The sequence below is a fragment of the Parasteatoda tepidariorum genome, chromosome 10 (genome assembly GCF_043381705.1).
Source record: "Parasteatoda tepidariorum isolate YZ-2023 chromosome 10, CAS_Ptep_4.0, whole genome shotgun sequence".
Taxonomy (NCBI): Eukaryota; Metazoa; Arthropoda; class Arachnida; order Araneae; family Theridiidae; genus Parasteatoda; species Parasteatoda tepidariorum.
The window spans coordinates 46,051,784-46,069,795 of NC_092213.1; the positions used below are offsets into that span (position 1 = coordinate 46,051,784).

The following is an 18,012-nucleotide window of genomic DNA, read 5'->3' on the forward strand; positions in this document are numbered from 1 at the left end:
AATATATATATATATACATATATATGTATTTGGCTTAAATCAATGATGTCTTTTAATTATTAAATATCAAGTGATTTCAATCATGTTTACTCTTTTTGAATTCTAAACGCTTTTGTCAGTTTTATAGTAAATTGACAAGTTTCTTAATTTATTATGTAATTTTTACAGTAAATATTTTAACAATTACAAAATTTTTAAATGATTTCTAGAAATTTTCATTTTCTCTTAAATTTTTCAATGTAGGAAATTTTCAAAATACATAATTCCTTATTAGGTATTTCGAAATTAGTTATTAAAATGAATCATTGGATAACTTTTTAGCATCGACCTTAATGGAAGTAAGAAAAACTATTTTAACTTAGTAAACACTTTGGTGTCAAAAAAATATATTGGTATTTCAAGAACTGAAAAATAAAGAAGTTTAACTATGGTTAGAAAACTTGGCTTAGTTTTTTAAGGGAGTGGAAATGATGAAGATAGTGTTGAATTCCTGTAAATTAATACTTATTTTATTATGAAATCTTTATGAAATATTTCCTCATTTTTGTTTATTCATTAAGAAATATGAATTTCCATTGGACTTCATTATCTTTTTTTTCACATATAACATACTATGTATGCATCATTCAACAGTATTTGACCAGTCTTCTCCCGCTTGTAACAAAATTCAATTATTTATGGAAAAGTATTGAATCAATTAAGAAAATAGTTTTTTGCTCAGTATGAAAAAAAAGTATAGAATACATTGAAAAGAATTGAGAATTTTCTCATTCCTACTTTCATAGTGAAAAAATACTGACATTTTTTTTAAAATTTAGATGTGAGATTTCCAGTAATTAGCTCAATAAGTTAGCTCCCATTAATTAATCTGGCAAATTTAAATTATGATTTTAATGTTTGTTAATAATATCTATATTTATATATCTAAAAATTAAATTTATTTGAAAAAAAGAAATTTAAAATTCTGAAAATAGTCTAAATTTGGGAAGATACTTATAATTGGTGATGCTCCATGTGTAGTAAGACTTAACTCTTTTAAATATTAACTCAATTTAAAAGGAAATTTCAAAGTAATGTAGCAGTAAAAATGATAAAATGCACTGATTTTTCTTTCTCTCTCTCTTTTCTTTCTGTATATTCTTTATTAAAAAAATCATGTTTCAATTTGGTGTGGAAATGTCACCTTTATTATCACAATTACCTTCTAAAACTTTCATGATGACTTTCAAGAATATTTATAATCGCATTTGACATTTTAAAGAATATTTCTTGTTTGAAATAAATCTGTACATTTTATCTTTTGATAATAATCTGTATCATTACTGCAATAGAAAGAAAGAAAAACTTTCATTCTGTTTAGTTATATTAATCTTCTCTTTGTCACCTATAGAATTTTTGATAGCACTTGATTGGTTTGCCACATTAAAAATAATTTTACAATATTGTTTAAAGGAAAAGCTGCATTAAAACAGGAAAATTTATTGTAAATCTTTCAAAATAACACAATAATAAAAGAATTAAATTAATAACTATGCAAATCAATTGTTACCAAATTGTTTAAATTTATTGCTATATCATCTCTCTACATAAATAGCTTGTTTGTTTGTTTTTAAGCTTATAGAAATAACCTCATAAAATAGAAGCACATTATAATTTATTTAATAACAAGTATTAGTTTATCTGCTTTGTAGAGTTGCCTGCTTTGAACTGGTTGAAGAAATAAACTGCTCATGGCTTGGATTTTTTATTCCATAGTTTAGAAAAAAATCAATTCTATGAGGATATATCAATTTATTTTTTCTGTATTATTCAAACTTTGAAAGTAATTTTCTGAGAAAAAAATATCTTGATCAGATTTTTACTAATTTTTATTACTAACTGTAGTAATTATGTTAAGCAGTCAATCTTGTATAGTCATTAATATAAGCAATTAGTAGTTTCTATTATTTAAGTTAAAATCTATAAGTTCTAAGCACTTTTTGTGGAGAGCTGTCCAGGATTCAAAATTATCACTTTATCATTTGGTTCTATTTGACTTATCATGCAGTGAGCATTGCAAGGCTATGTGTTAGCATTGATTAATTAAATGTATAAATGTCTTTAAACTGATTTAAAACACACTCACAAACAAAATTTATTGGAAATTTAATTTAACTTTATGGTGCAAACTTTTAGCAACAAAATTCAAGAATGCATATTTACAAGTAAAAGATGCACAGCCATTTTTCTCAATTCTCGTTCTGAAATTAGGTTGTCAAATTGTTTCTGTGAACTGCTTGAGACATTTCCCAAACTTGAAAAACACTTCTAAAAAAAAAAATATGACCTTGATTTTAATATAAAATTTTTTCTATTTACAATATAAAAAATGGTTGATTTTAAGTTTTCTTAAGCATATGTATATAAAAAGAAAAAAAAACTATTCAGTTTTATTTAGTATTCAATATTTCAAGTTTAATAAAATAAATCCCAATATTGGTCCCAACTTTTAGTTAAAAATAAATCCCAACTTTTCAAATATATTTTTGCGCAAAAATTTACAATTTTTTAAAGAAACTGGCAATAAAATTCAAAGCTGTTAATGTTTTAGCTATTGGCTATTTTTTAAAGTAAGATTTCTAAACAAAAATCATTTACAATATTTGTTTTTCATGTGTTTATGTTTATAGTTGCAGACTATAAGTGCAATTAGACTGTTAATTTTCTGGTAATAGGTATTAAATTTGCCTGTTAAACTATCCTTTGATTTATCTCAATTGAAATAATTTTATTTTATGTAATGGAACCTGATTCCTCCCCACTCCCAGTTTTCAAGAAAATCCAAAAATTAGTATTTTTAAACATTTATAATTTATTAGTTATTGTAAAATAACAATTAAAATAATTTATTTTTTCAAAATATGCATAGGTGAAGGGATACTTAATTTATATGCAACATAAAATACATTCAATATATTAAAATAAGAGTTTATGTACAAGGGAAATATATTTTGAGCTAATTTCAATGAGATCTATTCTTATTTTCTTTTAAATTTAAGAAGTGATTTTTTGTTTGTTTTTCTGAAATACGATTACTTAAATAAATATTTTCTGTGAAATAACATGTTTACAGGTAAATTGCCCTCAAATATCATGCATCTGGTTTAAAAATTTCAGCTGAAGTTGTTGTACATTTATTGCTGAAGTATATATTTGTTTCAGTATAACTAGAATGTAGATTTACAAACTATAATGAAGCTTCTTTGCATTATTAAAAAAAACATATTCATCTCATTTTAAATAGTACCCATTTAACAAACACATTTCCTCTAGACAGATTGCATCTTTGAGTTTTTACCACCAGTAAAATATGCAGTTAGTTTCAAAACTTTTGCTTGTAGTAGTGTATATTATTACATTCTATATATTAACTATGCTTTTGCTAGTTTATGTTTATTACAATATATTTCTAGCATGTATTTAACATGCTTCTTTTAGTGTACAGTGTACAAAAAAAATTGAAGTTTCTGAATAATTTTTGATCGAATGATCGGATCTTCACGCTCTAAGACTCAATCTTAATGGTTCACGAGGGTGACCTCAAATATGCTAATTAATTAGCGCTGAAAGTAAACCAGACACAAGCACGTACTTTCTTTCGGAATAGACATACCGTATATTCCGGCGTATAACGCGCACTTTTAATACAAATAATAACACTGGAATACAAATAATAACACTGGTGCGCGGTATACGCCGAATATAAAAAACTATGGATTAAAAAAATTTAAATATAGAAAAATACTTTTATTTTAAAGAAATAACATACCTTTACCTATATACTTCATCGATTTTCGTTATTACATAAATAGTTCATTATATTCGTCTTCCACTATCAATTACAATTATTAAAATTTTTTTGTATCATAATTACAACTTTTTTTGTATTATCTGTAAGGTGGGACCTAAACATGTCCCACTCTAAAAGGCTTTGTGGTTTTCTAACGCAACCAGGACGGATTTGCCAGATGTTTTTTACCCACAATTTAACACCATTTTTGTCCATCCAGAATCACATTATTGCTCCTTCAATTCAACCCTCACATACATGTCAAATTCAGTTCTTTTATTTTTGCAAAAGATAGGGAAAAATACTTTTTATTTACGATCTTGAAAGACGAGATATTGCACATGTACAATCCAAATTTTCGTGCGCGTTATACGAAGAGTATATTTTAAAATTTAAAAAAAGTAATTAGAAATTACGGGTGCGCGTTATGCGCCGGAATATACGGTACCTTTTTTTTCCAACGAACTTTAATTTTTGACCCTCAAAATATGGGAGATAATGTTAATTTCTTTTTTTGCGTATTTCGCTAAAGCTCGGAAATTTTTTAAACGAACTGAAAACTTCTGCATACAACTATAAAATGCATTTATCCAAAGATAATTAATTCCATGCAAAAAATAATTTTTTATAATTATTTATAATAGTTTAATAATGGTCGAAAAAATTTTGAACTGTAAAGTACGCAAATTTTTACTTCATTTTAACAAATTTAATTTTATGTGTTAAAACATAAAATTCTTACCAAAATCGTTTGAATAGTTTCTGAGAAATCGAATTTTAAGTATACGACTTCTTTCATTTCATATTTTGCCACATAAAATTACATTCTTTAGAATTATATAAAAATTTGTAATCTTATATATCAAAATTTTTTTAATGTTTTTTAAATATAATAAAATTTTTTATATGTATATATATATTAATTAAAGCTAAAAATATACCTTACTTAAAATCCTCTGATTTGCTTGTATGCCTAATTGCTCATGGCTTATCTTTTATGATGTAATTCGAAAGATGAAGTCTTTTCAAGAAGAATGAAGTACGGAAAGAATTTATTCTTAATTTTTAAAAAAGCATTTTCGCAACAGCTGCTTTGTTGACTAGAAGGGTCATGAAGGTTAAGGTTCCAAAATTTTGAGACCAATAGCATGACAGCGGCAATTTTTCCAACATTGCGCCCCGACCACATTTACTTCCAAGATAAGTTGATTTTCCTTCATAAGATGGATGGGCTTATTGTCGCTGCCGTTAGGACCTTTCACAATCGCAGATCATTGCTTCAACGTCACAACTTTTTATTTTCGTTTTTTATTGTAGCGTTTGTGGTAAACGAGTCCAATTAAAAGCCTAATTATAAATTATTTATTTTGCACATTCATCTTATTTAATATTTTGCCTTTTTACTTGCAAAACTGTTTAAGTGGAATTAATAAATTTTTCTTGATACTGTCCTCCATCCAAAAAAATGAAGAAAGTGTACTCACTTTAATGTAGGGTAAAGTGCCGTAGTGTATGTTCTCACAAAATTAATCAGAAATAAAAATAAACCTTCATTTTTATTCACAAGTCATATGCTTAGTCATGTTTATTGGTTCTTTTTTTCTACTCTCGCTAGAAATTAGTGCCTAAAAGTGTGTTATGGCCTTTCTTTCTTTATATATTTTTTCCTTCCTTCCTTAATCGATTTTTTTAAAAAAAAAAGTTAAAAAAAATTATTATCTTTTTTTTTTACTTTAAGTTACCAATAAGTAGGCAGAATTTAGCAAATATCCATATTCTTTGAGCTGCCGAAAAATAATTCTAATTAGTTTTTGTTCTTTCTCTGATGTTTCTACACTACAACTGGAATAACACTATTTGCCCCACTTTCAATAAGCGTCGTTGTGCTACTACCTTTCCTATCATTTAGAGTTATATAACGATCTTCAGGTAGCTCTCTGCTTTTATGAGGCATCGCATACTTTAGTTTTTCCCAAAACCAGCGTTCGCCCCAAACTAAATAAGTTCGTTTGGTTATCACGTGTCTTAATTCTGTATCAATACCATCTAAGGAGGTTGAATTGTCTGCTAAAATAACTATAATCTTATTCATTTTATCTTTTGAAACTTTGAAAACAGCGGCTCGAAGTTCTAGTCTAAACCATGGACTAGAAATAAAATCGTCTGAGAGCACTATGATTGTTCTTTTGCTGCTTTGAACTGAATGTATGATATTGTCACTTATATACTGCCCAGGCAACCAGTTTCTCTCATGAATGCATAGCTTGAAGAATGGGTCTTTTTCTTCTAACTCTTCAATTAATTTCATGACAATATCACGATTACAGCTGCTGTAAGCGATAAATGCGTCAAAAATCTTTTCTTCCATTTGCTCATTTTCTTCACATAGCAACTGAAATAACTGTTCACAATGAATGTAAAGAAACGATAGTATGAGCTGTCGTTGTTTATAGTATACGAGTAGTATTGTTATCATTGTAAAAAATAAAATACTGAGCCATATTGTTATTTTAAAACTTAAGTTTTGTCCGTTAAACTTCGGACATAGAATTGAATCGGGAATTTTATATAAGGGTAAAATAGATATTGTTCCATTATTATCGATTTCACAAGTGATATTAGCTACGTCTCTGATTGAAGCTGAGTTTTTTAGCAAGAAATTTTTCAAAGGTTTTTTCTCGCAGTCACAATATGTGTTATTATTGCTTAAAAAAAGCTTAAAATCTTTATGATCATTTAAGAAATCTGAAAACGATTCAGGAAAATCTCTGATTCTATTTTCTTTTAAAGATAAATATTTTAAATTCTCCGGCATTTTCAAACCATGCAAAGTGGTAATTTTATTATTATCGGCATGTATCTCTGTTATATTTTTATAAGAGTGAGAATTTAGTGAGTAGAAATTACGCAAATTATTATTATTGAAGTACAGAACAGTGGTATCAGCTGGAAGATTTTCTGGTATTGTTTCAAGTCCTCTATTTGTACAATTAACAAAAATTTCATCGTCTTGACCGCGGATTCCACAAATACACGACTTTGGACAATCTTCTACCATCGGACAACTGAAGACGTCTCCTGGTAATTCAGACACTAACTCATTTCTTAGACGTGGAGGACTATTGCAAGTAAGATTTTCAATGTTTAGAAAACTATCCAATTTAATACCAGTTTTTCGAACAATGTAATTGTGTAATGGATACAAATCACAGTCACAGTGTAAGGGATTATGAGTCAGGTCAATAAAGTTCTTTGCCATACCGTTAAATAAGCATCCGGCCATTGTCCGATCTGTTAGAGCTCGCATCTCGTCCCTTAGAAGAGATTTTAAACCAACTTTAGTGATGTTATTAAATTTAAAAGAAATTGTAATAGTTTGTTTTAAATTGGGAATGCACGGTGGAATCTCTATATACTTTATCTGATTATAATCCATGTCTAATATCTCTAAGTATACAAAGCTTCGCCATTCTACATCAAATTTCTTCACCAGATTATTGGATACATATAAGACCCGTATCATAACTTCTGTTGTCTTACCTAGCTCAATATTTGTGATCTTATTATTTGATAGATCTAAAAAACCAACATTTCGTAGATGTTTTATATGGTTGTCATTTATTGACGTTAAGTTATTTTTATTCAGTATAATCCAAAATGTTGAAGGAGCTTCTAAAAATGTGTCTTCATTCAAAGCTAGCAAGTTATTTTCTGACATGAGCAGAGCGTGCAAACGAGGTTTATTTTTGAATGAATTCAAATAAGATATTTTGTTCTTGCTTAAATTGATTATTTCTAGAAATACCTGGTTCCGAAAAATTTCAGAGGGTAAAACTGAGATATTATTTTCACTAAAATCAAAACGCAGCAGCTTAACATTGTTGACAAATAAATCTTCGTCTAATTTGTGAAGCTCACAATTTCGACAATAAATCTTTTCTAAATTGATTAATTTGGAAAAAAGTAATTCAGGTAGAACTTTAAAATTGTTACAGCTAAGATGTAAAACTTTTAATAAACCGTTGGAGTTAAAAGTATTCGCATCAATCGTTGTCAATTTATTATTCGAAAGATCCAGCTCATTTAGATGTAAAAGCACTGTAAAATCATTATTTGCTATAGTTTCAATTAAGTTGTTCGATACATTCAAGTACTTTAAATTTATTAGATTAATTAAAGCCTCTTTTGGAAAGTGTTTCAAGCTATTTATCGACAAATCTAATGAAATTAGTTTATCTTGTGCTTCGAAAGTTCCAGCCTGTAAATGCTGAATACAATCGTTTTTTAAAACTAGTGTTTCTAAAATGGTTTGAGTTTTAAAAAGTTTTTTCGACACATGGGACACATTATTATTTAAAATGCTTATCGAAGTTAGGTTCATTAAGTCTTGAAAACTCAGTAATGCTATATTAGCGTTTGTTATGTTGAGTTGTTGTACGAATGATGTGTTAATAAAGCTTGCCACTTGTTCTATGCAACTGTCAAATTTAATGCAAAATTCCTCTGCAATTAAATCCGTGTCAGAAATCATTGGATGGTTCTCGCAGCTGTACATTGCTGAATCATTTTCAAAATTAGACTTCATGAACGATTCAAAAAATCCCTGTGTAGTAATTTTAATTTCTTTCCGTTGATGCAGGTGTAAAATATAAAATGTATTGGATATGGGTAAAATGCTGCTTTTGCAGTACAGACTTTGATTATTGGTATGTATTGAAAGTTCACAGTTGAAAGCAACGTTTTTGAACAGTTCATTTTTGCAACCCATTACATTTACAGTGATAAAAATAAGAGACACTGATACACAGGACAAGAAATTGGTCATAATGGATTGATATTTTAATCATTCTTCGATCCTAAAAGATAAAACAAATTATTATTAAAATAAATTTGTCTTAGTTTACATAATATGTATTAGTATATGCATTAGAATTATAATACATTGAAAAGTTTAAAAGAAAGCTCGTTGCCTCTGTGATTGTCAACAAAAAAAACTTTTTTGTTTGAAAATAAATTGAATTATCACCATCTTTAATATATAATTATAATATTTCTTCCAAAATGAAGTAAAAAAATATCCAATGAAGATCAGAAATTAATATTTAAGCGAGAAAGAAAAATAGCAAAGAATAACTATTGAGGAAAGAGTGATTCAGAACCAGTTTGATTACCTGTGAAATTTCAAGGTGCTTCTATTATAATCGCCTTTCACCACTTTTTATTCTCACAGCCTATTCGAATTTTTTTTTAGAAAGGGGCGGGGAAATTTTTTAAAATTTTTATTGGTGCTATTTTTTAATTCATCAACATTAAAGGATTTAACATATGTTTGAAGATTGAGAAGAAAACATTGCCTAGATATATGGCGGAAATTCTTTATTCCGCTCTTTAGCGTATTATAGTTAATCTGCAAATTAGATAATGTGTATATTAACTACTTTCGAGGTATAGCTGTACCATATACAAATAGTAATAATATTTTGGGAGTATTAGTATTAACTTCATGCTACAAATTATGCGTGTAAAAAGAAAAGAAACAACTTAAAACTTACCAATTATGAGTCCATTGTCTTAAGAAATGCAATATGAATTCAACAACAGGTTAGAATATTCGAGATCAAGCAGGTGGGTATTCAGAATGACATCAGATGTAGATTTAAAATAGCCGTTTCCATTTCAAATGCAGATGGAGTTTTCTTTTTTATGTTCCTAAAATCTAGTAATCACTATAAAAATCTGTTTTCTCAGTGTCAGCAATTATTCTTCTAATCATACCAACCTGTTAAAATATATTCGTAATTTAAAATGCATTTCACCTTTTTCAACCGACAGGCATAATCAAATATTTTTTTTTTATGTGACAAATAATATTTATTGAGTAAGTTTGTCTAAAATGCTTATTCACTTGATATTATCAAGTTGATAATATCAATCAAATATACCAAAATAAATGTTATTATTCTTTTATTAACATTTCAATTTCTTCTTTTTTTGCGGAAAAAGTTTAATTGGTAAAGAAAGCACTACCTTAAATTTTCCAAAAGAAAAAAGAAAATAAATTAGCATTTTCTGAAAGCTTACGTAGCATACTATTTGCAAAATTATTATAATAATTAACTTTTTCCACACCAATTTCAAGTTTACAATGACATTTTTTACGACAATTATGCTTTCATGAATTATTTTCATCTGAACTTTTTATTCCTCGTTATTTATATATAAACACACGCAGATTGACGAGAAGTAGCTAAAAACGATTTTAACACAGCAGACGATTTTTTAGACTGAGTTTTAATCTGTTTAACATGGAATAAATTTTTGAAGAGAGAATGAAGCTGATGCGAAAGCATTATCGTGCTGTTTTCCGATTATCAAATTAAAAAGAATGCTTAGCATTTAGAAATAAAGCTCCATCTTGAGCTACTGAATTCAGATGGTTTACAGAATTTCTCCGAAGCCGCAAATCTCCTCAGCATGAAGAACGCACAGGAAGGCCACCGCCAGCAATAATCCTTGATATGGTTTCCTAACTTCAGTATCCTCGATGAACGCGTGTGCCATGCGGAAAATGTTAATGAACGTCAATCGTTTTTCGTACCAAATGATTATGAAGGAACTTAACATCGGATCAACAACCATATATAAAATTGTTCATGAAGCCATAAGACTATATTATTAACCATATAAAAAAATAGTTCCCCGTAATTAAACTAGGCACCAAAAAGAGGGGCGTGTCATAATCAGTTAAGAAACCCTTAAATTGCTAAATGATGAGGGCCACCGCATCATTTTGAAAATTGTAAACGTATATACCCTTTTTTTGAGGTTATAACACGCCAAGAAAGCAAAGTGCTGGGTTTTGAAGATGATTCCGCTCCAAAAAAGGGGAGAAGACAATGTGCAAATAAAAAAGTATTGTATGCCGTTTTCTACAGATGCGTAGCGTCATGGGGGCACTTGCCCCCCACCCCCAATAAATTTCCTAAACTTCTGAATTTGTTTTAAAGTTATTACATTTTTAAATCTCAAAATCCTCAACTGCTATTTTTTAATTTAAAAGTTTTAGAGCCTCAATAAATAAAATTTTCGATAGTTTATATATAATTGAACGAAAATATTTTACGATTAGGACTTATATGTAGAAGCTATCTTAAAAAAACAGTTAAAATTTTATTTTTTTTAAAGTTGTTATATTGTGAACTCAATGAAACAGAATTTAAGAACAATCAAATAATTTATCAATGAAACAAAATTTCGGAATTATTTATTTACTTTTTTAGATTATAACTCTAGGTAGAGGCTATTATAGTTTAGTTTATGCTCAATATAATGTTTTTAGTTATAATTATTATTTATCAACACTTAACATTACTCTTAAAAGTTTTTTAGGATTATTTTATTTTATTAGGAAGCTCTGCTAACCAATCTTCGTGGTTGCCTTTCAATCATCTCTGCTTTTAATTATTCTTAAAAGTCTATATTGTTTTCTGAAAAATCATTTGTTTATTTAATAATTATAGTTTTATGTACAGTTCGAATCCACGCGATCTCCGTGATTGTCTTTCAATCATCTGCTTTTAATTATTCTTATAAATCGATATTGATTTTTTAAGAAAATCATTTGTTTATACAATATATAATAATTACAGTTATGTGTAAGAACATTTTGTTCATATGTTAAGATGTTTTGTTAATAATGTTCATTCCAAATAATGTTTCATTTTGTTAATATCAAAATGAAACATTATTTGGAATTTGAAAAATATTCAACTGTACTTGAAAAAAAAATACACAACGTGCGCCACAATAAGAAGAAATGAATGTAAAGTAATTTTACTTGCTAATTATATGTGACGATAACCTACAGAGATTTGACAAAAATATGGAAACGCTTTGATACTAAGTAAACAATCTTTCTTTCAGCAGCATATGTTTTAGAAGACTTTCCGTGGCAAAATTTATGGCACAATTTAAAAGATCAGACTTTTTTTACTCTTTCAATGGAATTGTTTGCTTGCTCCTGAATATTCTCAAACTTAGAAATTCGTTTTTTCTCAGAATCAGCTTCATAAACCGTTCCTCCCTCCTTGATTTTCATGCATAACCCTGCATATTATTCCATTAAAAATTAATTCCGACTAGTACGACATCTATATATAAATTTAATATGACCGCAAAGGGTTAAGATTTTTTAGAGTTTTAGAAAAAGTTGGCAATTTTTAGCAGAACTAGAATATTGTTATTTGAAATTTATGACAAAGCTTGTATTGTACAATATGAAGAAAAATTCTTAATCTATTGATAATGTACTGTATAAGGCTTCTTAAACACAATTTTATTCCTCTAAAATTTGTACTTTCCAAATTAAAATAATAATTACATATTTCACCTTTTAATTTCAAAGTTATAATGACACTTAATGGAAAGTCATACATTTAAGAACCATGAATTATTTTAATGAGTTCATGTACATTTTTAGTGAAAAACATGCAGTTTTTAACAGAACAAGAATGTTTATACCAGGATAATCAGAACTTTATAACAGTGTTTAGACAGTATCAGATTCAGCCAAAATTTCTAGCTGTATCTGTGATGAACTTTATTAGGTTTGTTAAATACAATTCTAAGGCTAAATTTTAATGATTTTTTTTCCCTGTAATTTTAAAGTTGTAATGACATTTGATATGAAATAATACTTTTAGAAGCCATGAATTATTTTTAAAGAGTTCTTGTATAGAGAAAACCTGCAATTTTTAACAGAACCAGAATAACCAGGATTTTATAACTGTGTTTGTACAGTATGAGATTCAGTCGAAATTTCTTGCTGTATCAGCAAGAGATTATAAAGCAATCGCTTATAAGGTTTGTTAAACACGACTCTATTTTTCTAAAAGCTTGTATAGTAATGGCCAAATTATAACAATAATAAGATTTTTTTTTTTTGCTTTAATTTTAAAGTTGTAATGATAATTGCTAGGAAATAATACTTTTAAAAGTCATGATTTATTTTTAGAAAGTTCATTCATATATTAAGGAAAAACATGCAATTTTATAACAGAACTAGAATATTTTTAAAAAAAACTTCTATCTTGCCCTATAAGATATTATTTGTAATCGAATTCCCTATAAAGCAGCGTAAAACTGTTTTTTTTTTTTTTTTTTTTTTTTTTTTTNAAAAAAAAAAAAATTTTTTTTTTTTTTTTTTTTTTTTTTTTTTTTTTTTTTTTTTTTTAAAGTTCTTTATAAGTTTGTTTAATATTTTTCATACTATTCGTACATACTGAATTAACTATGTCTTGCACAATTGTATTTATACAAATTTCGAGATACCATTTTTAAAAACCTTTAAATGCATAAAATAAAAATAAAAAATCGTCTTTAGAAAATAATTTCGGAAAATATAAAATACCATTTTTATCAAATAATGTTTTTTTTTCTCCTGGGCGAAATAGTTTAGAACTATATATATCATTGAAAAAAGTTTTTTCTATTAAAACTATTTTTAAAAAAATAGAAATAAAGTATGTTATTATAAAATGATGTTTTCTTGTTTAAAAAAATAAAAAATTTTGAAGAAAAAAAAAATTTTATCTGAAAAAAATTTTTTTTGAAGATAAAAAAAATCTTTTACTGAAAACATTTCCCGTTAGGTCTACTAACTTTCACGTCAGCAAATTATTTTAAATTAAAAGATTTACTATTAGCTATACGGTATTCAATTATAATTCGCGGGCTATCATTTGCAGCATTATTTCACAATGTGTTATGCGTCTATCATACTTTCAGTCTTAAGTTTTTAAAAATTGACATTACCCTGCCGTGTAAAAAATTCAATGGGATTAATAATTTAGATTATATACATTCGTAAATAGCTTAGCAGTAAATGTAAATGCAGGAATAGATTGAAATTATTCCCCTTTACGATCCTGTATTGATATTAAGTAAACATAACTGGATCTTACTTAGAAAAAAAATTATATGATTTGTTGTAATCTAGATTATTGGAAAGCAGCTCGTCATGAAAATTCCTTTTTTTTTTTTTTTTTTTTTTTTTTTTTTTTTTGTAGAATAAAGAAACGAGTGACATTTTATTAAAAGCAATGAATTTGCGAAGTAGCAACCTCAAGTCCCTGATAACAAATAGAATCGGCGAAACAAAATCAGATAAAAAAAAGTGATCTGTCAGTGATGTTTTTGATTTCAAACAATTATTTATAAACAATAACTTGAATTATTATACAAAATAATTATGATGATAAATAATAGTTCTAATAATTAAGATTTACCTAACAATCTAAGAATAATTTTTATGTAATATAAGAAAAAGAAATGTGTTGAGACCAATTAATTTTAACTATTAGTGAGTAATGTTTTAAGTATTATAAATAACAATAAGTATAGACAAAATGAGCTTCGAAATAACAAAAAGGAATGCACAAAATAAACTCAGGTAAAATAGTTATTTATTTGATTCAAACAGAAAAAGAAAAAAAAATCATGTTGAGAAATGAATCTTGCTTCTTTTTTATTAAGCAAGATTAATTTCTGAATAATTTATTTATCGCAGAAACATTATAAAGATATAAATATATGATAAAATCAGCTGCCTCGAAATATATTCAACATAGTAACAGACGCGCCTCAGACCTGGTATCTATACTAAACTTTCTAAAGCCGTTAATTATGTTTATTGGAAGAAAAATCCTTTTTGATTACATTTTAAGAATTATTTACAATATTGAGTTTAGCTTTATAAGCCTTTGCAACAATTTTATTAGGTCGCAGTCAGGCTGAAAATTAACTCAACAATCATCAATGGCCCTACATTAACATGCGTAGAGGGACCAAAATTAGAATATCTAGATTTAATTGTATAACAGACTTAGATAGGTTTGAACAAATATATTGTGTGGCTATCACAAGTACTTCTTCATAAAACCAGATTCGTGCTCTGGTTGGTTTAAGTTAGGAAAGTCATGGTATTTCTTCAATTTTCCCCCAATGAGATGATTTTACTCTTGTTTCCATGGATGGGTGACTGAATGTAAACAATAACAAGCTTCCTAAAACAAGAACGACGTATGCCTATACTTATCAAGGCCGTAGCCAGGATATTTTTTCGGGGGGGGGGATATGGTAATAAGCAAGGACAGTTTCAGACATGCAAAGTAGGGGAAAAACGTTGTAACAAATATTGTTTATTCTGTTGTTTGCAAAACTTAAACTAGTAGTTAAAAAATATTACATAATACTTATAATCAATTTGTAAGCAAAGTTTACAAAGTTATGCGACGGGGATTTAAAGAAAATTTTTCGATTACTTTTTTAGGACAAACCAGAATATCCCGAAATATGCTTAATAAAGTTAGTTAATAAAAGATTTGATTCCACAGTATTTGTTTTTCTTTTTACTGAGAGGCTCAAAGAAAGACTAAAAAGTTTGAATCCCAGAATTTCAGGGGGGATTTGTCCCGACGGTCCCCCCCCCCTGGCTACGTGCCTGATACTTATGTTACGTCTACGAGGCGATGCGTGAACAGGCTTGATATTCTAGGAAATTTCATTAATGTGATTTGAGTTTAAATGTATGCGAAATATTACTATTCATAATTCATTCGAAGAGTGAAAGAGTTTTCTGTAATTTATAAATTCTAAGAGGAGGCGAACCTGAAATAAATCTAAGAAAACTAATATCATAGCATAAATAAAGTGCAAGGTTTGCCGTGTTTGGAGTATTTATCCTTTTCTTAGCTATATAAGTGTAAAATATAAATGTTTGTTAGTTCTTTGAAACTCGTTTTCTGATAAAATTAAACGGATTAAGCTAAAGTTAAAATGAAAGAACGCTATCGATTGTAAAATCTAGTACAGGGATGGGCAAACTTTTTTGGTCGTGGGCCAAAAATCTGGAAAAAAAAGTTTGGTGGGCCTAGTAAAAACTTCTAAAATAAAAATTCTAACTTCTGAAATAAAATAAAGTCAATTCATCATTGAACGCATGGCACTCTACATCAACTTTGCATTTTTTGGTTGCCATTTTGGGATTAAAAATCTTTACAAATAACTCAAAAAGGCAGTAGCCATTTCATATATTTAATAATTTCACCATTATTTACATTGACGTTGTATGCGTGCAGCCTTTCCATACGCAGTAAATTATGTTAGAACTCACGCCGGAAGAAAAATCCGCTCGTTGGAACTTAAAATGCGTAGTAAGCCTCATGTGAAGTACAATTCACCTATATTAGATTCCATATGTCTGCTCCTCAAGAAAGACAAATACTAGTTGGAGCTAATCTACGGCTATTCTATAAGGGACTTTTGCTTTCAACATTTTATCAATTGAAGCTGTTAATGCTAACTATTTTAATTTATTTATGTTTTGTAGAACAAAAATAGAGAAAGTAAAAAGTTAAAATTCTGTCCGCGGGCCGGATAAAATCTTCCGGCGGGCCGCAGTTGGCCCGCGGGCCGTAGTTTGCCCATCCCTGATCTAGTATATTAAGTATATTAATATTGACTAGGGCGTTTTTTCAAACTTAGGCGTAAAAATAAAAGTCAGCTTAAAGTCAAAACGTCAATATTTCCCCCGTTTATTTTAAATGAATTATCTTTGCTGTGAATATAAAAAAAAAGCCGGTTCTGGAGCGTGCGTAAAGATTTTCAGTTTTCAAAAGTGAACAAATTAGACCTTGTTATGTATTGCAAGCAGTTGAACCTCTTTCTTTTCTTCGAAGATTACGTTACTTATGAATTAAACATAAAAATTCAAACCGAAAGATTTAAGAGGCTCCACCCCGTTCGCGTTGTGTTTTGTAGTAAAAGTAAACAACAGCCTGTTGTGGGCCAGGGGTCAAGGAGTTTAAAGTTCCACAATTTCGTGATCAACGGAATGATTGTGTCAATGTGGTTAGCATTGAGCACTGGTCGCCTTTACTTTCCAAACAAGTACCCATCAATCGGAAGATGAGTGCCACTGAAATCGTACCCCAGTTTTTATATATAGGTTTAATTTATTAAACCAGGGCTATTGTACATAGGCAATTAATTAGACTATATTTGCGAAATATTGACTGAACTCGGCACCTCTTGCATCTATTTCGGACAAGGGGACTAAATTCATGAATATTCGTCCTATAGCAACCCGAGTTACATCTATCTACACTGTAAAAATTTTGGATCAAGTAACGGTAAAAAGTACTGGGACCTTGAGTGCAGCATCCGTAAAATCCATTTTACTGTAATATTTTATTCAGTAATTTTTACAGTAATATTTATTTAATTTTCGTGATTTTAAGTAAATATTACTGCATAAAAATTATGGTGTATCAGATTTTTTGTTGCGAGGAATTTCATGGTAAAAAATACTGGTAACCTGAATGCCAGTACTTTTTACCGTAGTTTGATCTAAATTTTTTTACAGTATAAAAAAATTAGTGTTTTTTTTTTTTTTCTAAATGTAACCAGAATGATTCACAGCAGAAAAAAAAAACATATTTCTTACTGTGAAACACAATAATACGCATTCAGAGTAATGCGAAAAACAACAAAATACCTGTCTTTATGACGACTATGAATAATGAGTATTTACAATAGGAAATTGAATTACAATTGATATTTTTTACCTACCAAAATACGCTCTGACCGGATATGATATTTTTTTCCCCATTTTTAATCACCGTGTTTAATAAAGCTGTTATACTAAATTCATAAACTCAAAAAAAGCTTTAAGTTATTATTTTTCTTAATAGAATAAATAAAAATGCGACTTACCGGCGTTCGTTATTAAGACTGAGATGACTCATGCAACATTTGAGTGAACGAAAGATGCAGGATGTAAAACGTATATCATTGATGATAAAAAGAAGAAAATAAACTTATGGTCTTAAATGAAAACGTTGCATCACAGTTGTGAAAATATTCACACTGCAGGAAGCCGATGAAACACCTGATTTCCGACTATTGCTTTCTTTCGTTAAAAATAGTATTTCATTATCAAGGTCTGGCGTATTACGAATTAAAAAGTTGTTAATAAATACAATGCATAATTAGTGACTGTGGGAGAAGGGGGCAGGGAGACATAAAATCAATGATTTATGGAACCAAACTTAAATCTATTACTAATGTTATTGTGAAGTTAAATTTTTTACTTTTGGCAATTTTCTCAACGGAAATATTTAATG

General features: G+C 28.2%; 1 protein-coding gene across 3 annotated transcripts; it reads right to left on the reverse strand.

Annotated features, from left to right (window-relative positions):
• Positions 1 to 2,109: 2,109 nt before the first annotated feature.
• Positions 2,110 to 17,808, reverse strand: LOC107448066 (protein toll-like). 3 transcript variants are annotated; one of them, XM_043040209.2, is made up of 4 exons: positions 17,603 to 17,808; positions 9,382 to 9,608; positions 4,776 to 8,685; positions 2,110 to 2,307 (listed from the first exon to the last, which is right to left on the reverse strand). In XM_043040209.2, the coding sequence occupies exon 3, from the start codon at positions 8,652 to 8,654 to the stop codon at positions 5,661 to 5,663; it is 2,994 nt and encodes a 997-aa protein (XP_042896143.1). In that variant the 5' UTR covers positions 8,655 to 8,685; positions 9,382 to 9,608; positions 17,603 to 17,808; the 3' UTR covers positions 2,110 to 2,307; positions 4,776 to 5,660. The 3 variants fall into 3 exon arrangements, with proteins under 3 accessions (XP_042896143.1, XP_042896146.1, XP_071042413.1); XM_043040212.2 differs by having other exon boundaries at positions 4,771 to 8,685; XM_071186312.1 differs by lacking the exon at positions 17,603 to 17,808 and adding an exon at positions 17,459 to 17,518 and having other exon boundaries at positions 4,771 to 8,685.
• Between the last annotated feature and the right edge of the window lie 204 nt (positions 17,809 to 18,012).